The sequence below is a fragment of the Prunus avium genome, chromosome 8, assembly GCF_965620075.1.
Source record: "Prunus avium chromosome 8, drPruAviu1.hap1.1, whole genome shotgun sequence".
NCBI classification, from domain to species: domain Eukaryota; kingdom Viridiplantae; phylum Streptophyta; class Magnoliopsida; order Rosales; family Rosaceae; genus Prunus; species Prunus avium.
The window spans coordinates 36,818,143-36,821,803 of NC_142291.1; the positions used below are offsets into that span (position 1 = coordinate 36,818,143).

Genomic DNA, 3,661 nt, shown 5'->3' on the forward strand with positions numbered 1-3,661 from the left:
TCTTTTCTTTTTTACTTTGAACTTAAACCATGGAGATTCTTAATTATATTTAAAGAGTATGTGCTAAATGGGGATTTTTTGATCTTTGAAGTAAATTAATCGGGCTTTTGTGAAAAGTTGTTGGTACGTCGGATAGAAGGGTTAGTCGGGCGGTTTGCGAGGATAATAAAACCGAAATTGAATTGGAAACCCTGTCACTTAACTTGTTCATTGGATTAATATGATACAAAAAAAAACCTGTATGGAACTTCAGAAAAAATAAAAGAAGAAGAAGAAGCCTCATCATCCTCAGGTTGCAAAATGCCCAAACATTTTCAAAACTTGGGCCTTTGGAGAGGGCTCTGTCTCTGTGCTATCTGTTTGTTTCTTTCCTTTGCATATACAGTATTTTTTTGCTTTTCAGTTTTTTTTTTTGTTTTTTTTTATTTTTTTACACCATGAGTTAATTAACCCCAACTAAACACTGAAGTCAATGGATGGTCAATCTGAATGAATGGGCATATTTAGAACTGGGAAATGCATCTTCTATGGCAAGCTGTGGTTCTCTTTTTTATCTGCTTGGTTTCTCCTTTCCAGACCTTGCCAATATCTTGTGCAATTCTCATGGCATCAGATGATGCACCAGAGAGCCCTCTCCTTGTGAACCCAACTGCATAGAGCCCAGCATTTCCTTTCCAGCCATGTGGGAATGGCTGCTTTGGGAATCCATTCTTGGAGAAGAAATCACCTTCCTGTTAACATAATAGAAAAAAATAGATTAGACTCTAAACAAAAATAGCAAACAATATTCTATACAATACATTTTTAATCGCTTATACAACCGGTGTATACAGTGCACCTCTCACAATAACAGGTCAGGTGACAAGTACGTACAATAACAGGTCAGGTGACAAGTACGTGAGAGTCCGTCTGTATACAGCGGTTGTAGGGAAGGCTTTTCTCCAGAAGTAACAGAAGATTTTCATTTTGTAACATGTTCTTACCTGAAGCCAAGAAGGGACATTGCTGCGGTAGCCAGTAGCTAGAACAACTGAATCAATATCAAGCCTTTCGCCATTGACAAGCTCAACTTGGCCACTTGAGAACCTCTTGATTCCAGGAACCACTTTAATACCACCAGACTTAATTTTATCCAGCGCTCCAATGTCCAAAACAGGGGTCTTCCCCTCCATGTTCTTGAGCTCCATTGGTCCCACAGAAGGCCTGTTCAGTCCATATTTCTCAATGCTTCCTAAGATCAACCATGAGAACAGTAAGAGGAGCTTGTCAGTCAACCAAATGGGCAGCCATTTTAGCAACAGAACTGCCAATTCGAATGTCGATTTTCCGAACATTTCTCTAGGCAAGACATGAACCTGTACAGCAAAGACAGAGCAAAACTTATTAGAACCCCATAAAAGATTAAAACCCATCAAAGGAAATGAGCTAAAAAGTTGTATTTTATCAAACACTTACCGAGCTTCTAACCACGATTGATGGCAAGGCATTGTGGTTGCAGAGGTCAAGAGAGAGTTCCATGCCTGAATTTCCACAGCCAACAACAAGAACTTTCTTTCCTCTGAAACTTTCTCCAGACTTGTACTCACAAGCGTGCACAACTTTGCCTCCAAACTCCGACAAGCCATCGAATTCCGGCACGACACACTCTGCATTTTCGCCGGTGGCCACTATGAGCCACCTGCAAATGTACTCCACCTCGGACCGGGTCGACTGGGTTGAGGTAACGGTCTTCACCCGCCAGAAACCGCTTGTCTCATCGTACCTTGCAGACTGGACGCAAGAATTGAACTTTGGGTTGATCTCGAAGTGTTTGGCGTATGATTCAAGGTAGTCAATGAATTGTTTCTTTGTTGGGTACTCAGGGAAGTCTTCAGGGAATGGAAGCTTGGGGAGTTGGCAAAATGCCTTGGGAAGGTGAAGCTTAAGCCTATCATAGGTGCGTTTTTGCCATAGGGATGCTATGCATTCAGCTCTTTCAAGCACCACAAAGGGCACTCCTTGGTCTCTGAGGCAAGCCGCGGTTGCTAGTCCTGATGGTCCGGCCCCAACTATGACCGGGCCATTGACCATGATACAACGGCGAGCGAAGAAATCTTTATTATCCACTAGACGAAACACGTTCTCCATGTTGATGATCAAAGAAGTAGACTTTAAAAGTGTGAGTTTTTTTTTGTGTGTGGGAGAGTAATGGGATTGAAGCACAAAACAATTTGGGATTGTTTTGGAAGTGATTGTTGTTGCAATAGATCAAAGATCTATGAGAAGGTTTTGGTTGTTGATGTTTTTTGAAGTGTTTGCAAATGAGGAACTTTGTTGAGAGAATAGAGTGAGTTTGGTTTGGAGGGGGAGAGGGTGCTTAAATAGATGAGAGAGGTGCATGTGATAGGAGTGTGGGGAGTTAAATGCGCTTGAGAGACTTCCAAATCATAAGCTTTGGGCTGCCTTTTGTGTTTTTTGTTTTTTTTTTAATAATCACACAATATTTTCTCACCATTATATTATTAGATCTTATTTTTTGCAATTATTTTATTGGAAAGTTTTCATCAAGATGAAGCCCTCTTTTTTTTTTTTTTTTTTTTTTTGGAGGAATTGATTGTTGTTGTGTGTGAAAAAAGTGAGGGGTAGGAATATGCTTCAATCACCGAAGGAGGCATGCATTTATATAAGGAAAATACTTCATTCCTTATCAAGTAAGAGCGAGCTTATATATTCATGTTAATAGCAGTGTGATATGTGTGTAGAAGTTTTTCTTTCTGTGTTTTTTATGAATTATTTTTGCATATGTGTCAAATTGTGATTTGCAGGAAGGATGAGTATTTCCTTACGGATAAGGAGGCAAGTAGTATCCTTTATATAATTAAGAAGATTAGTATCACAAATCAATATGATATCAATCACATTCTCCATTTAAATTCAACCATGCAAAAGTCTTCGAATTCTAGATGAGTCACATTAAAATAAAATTGGAATTATAGATATCAAAATAATGCAATTGTGAGTATTTATTCATAATTCATCGTATATATACACAAAATTGTGAGAGAGAGGATGTTGGGAAAGGGACATGTCATCCTCAACTGATCTAATTTGACCCACAATTTTTTTATAAAAAAATTGAAAAATGAAAAGAAGAAAAAAATCTTAAGAAGTCATGCCTACGTGGCAGGATGCTGACTGGGAGGCATGCCCACATGGAGTGGAGAAGCCAACTTGCTGTTGGGGGCTCACCCCCCTTCGCTCCTCCAAGTTTCCGTGCATTGGGATCGCGACTCTTTTTTTTCCTTTTTTTTTTTTTTCTTTTTCAGTCAAGGATCGCGACTGTAAAGCTGTGTTCGGCCCACAAAGCCCATCCCGCCAACAGCCTCCTCCACACCAAGATAGCGCCTTCCCTGACCCCACATTTGTCCAACTCATTTGTTAGCTATGCTCTATGATATTATTTGCTTAACTTTTTCTTTTTAAATACAAACGACAAATGTTAGTTTAAACTACAATGGAGAAAGGAGTTTCTCCCAAATACACTACGAAGGTATCATGGGAATTCAAACCTAAAATTATTAAAGTCCTTTTTTCACTAGATTAGATTCCGTTGGCTTTTTCTTTTTCTTTTACTGATGAAGTAAGTGATGATATCGTTGTTTTCATTTGTTCATGTTTGAGT

The 3,661-nt window shown here is 39.1% G+C and overlaps 1 protein-coding gene across 1 annotated transcript; it reads right to left on the minus strand.

The window, feature by feature from the left end:
* Positions 1–201: 201 nt before the first annotated feature.
* Positions 202–2,309, minus strand: YUC8 (Flavin-binding monooxygenase family protein). Its single transcript, XM_021950385.2, has 3 exons — positions 1,456–2,309; positions 984–1,355; positions 202–731 (listed from the first exon to the last, which is right to left on the minus strand). The coding sequence occupies exons 1-3, from the start codon at positions 2,125–2,127 to the stop codon at positions 504–506; spliced, it is 1,272 nt and encodes a 423-aa protein (XP_021806077.2). The 5' UTR covers positions 2,128–2,309; the 3' UTR covers positions 202–503.
* Between the last annotated feature and the right edge of the window lie 1,352 nt (positions 2,310–3,661).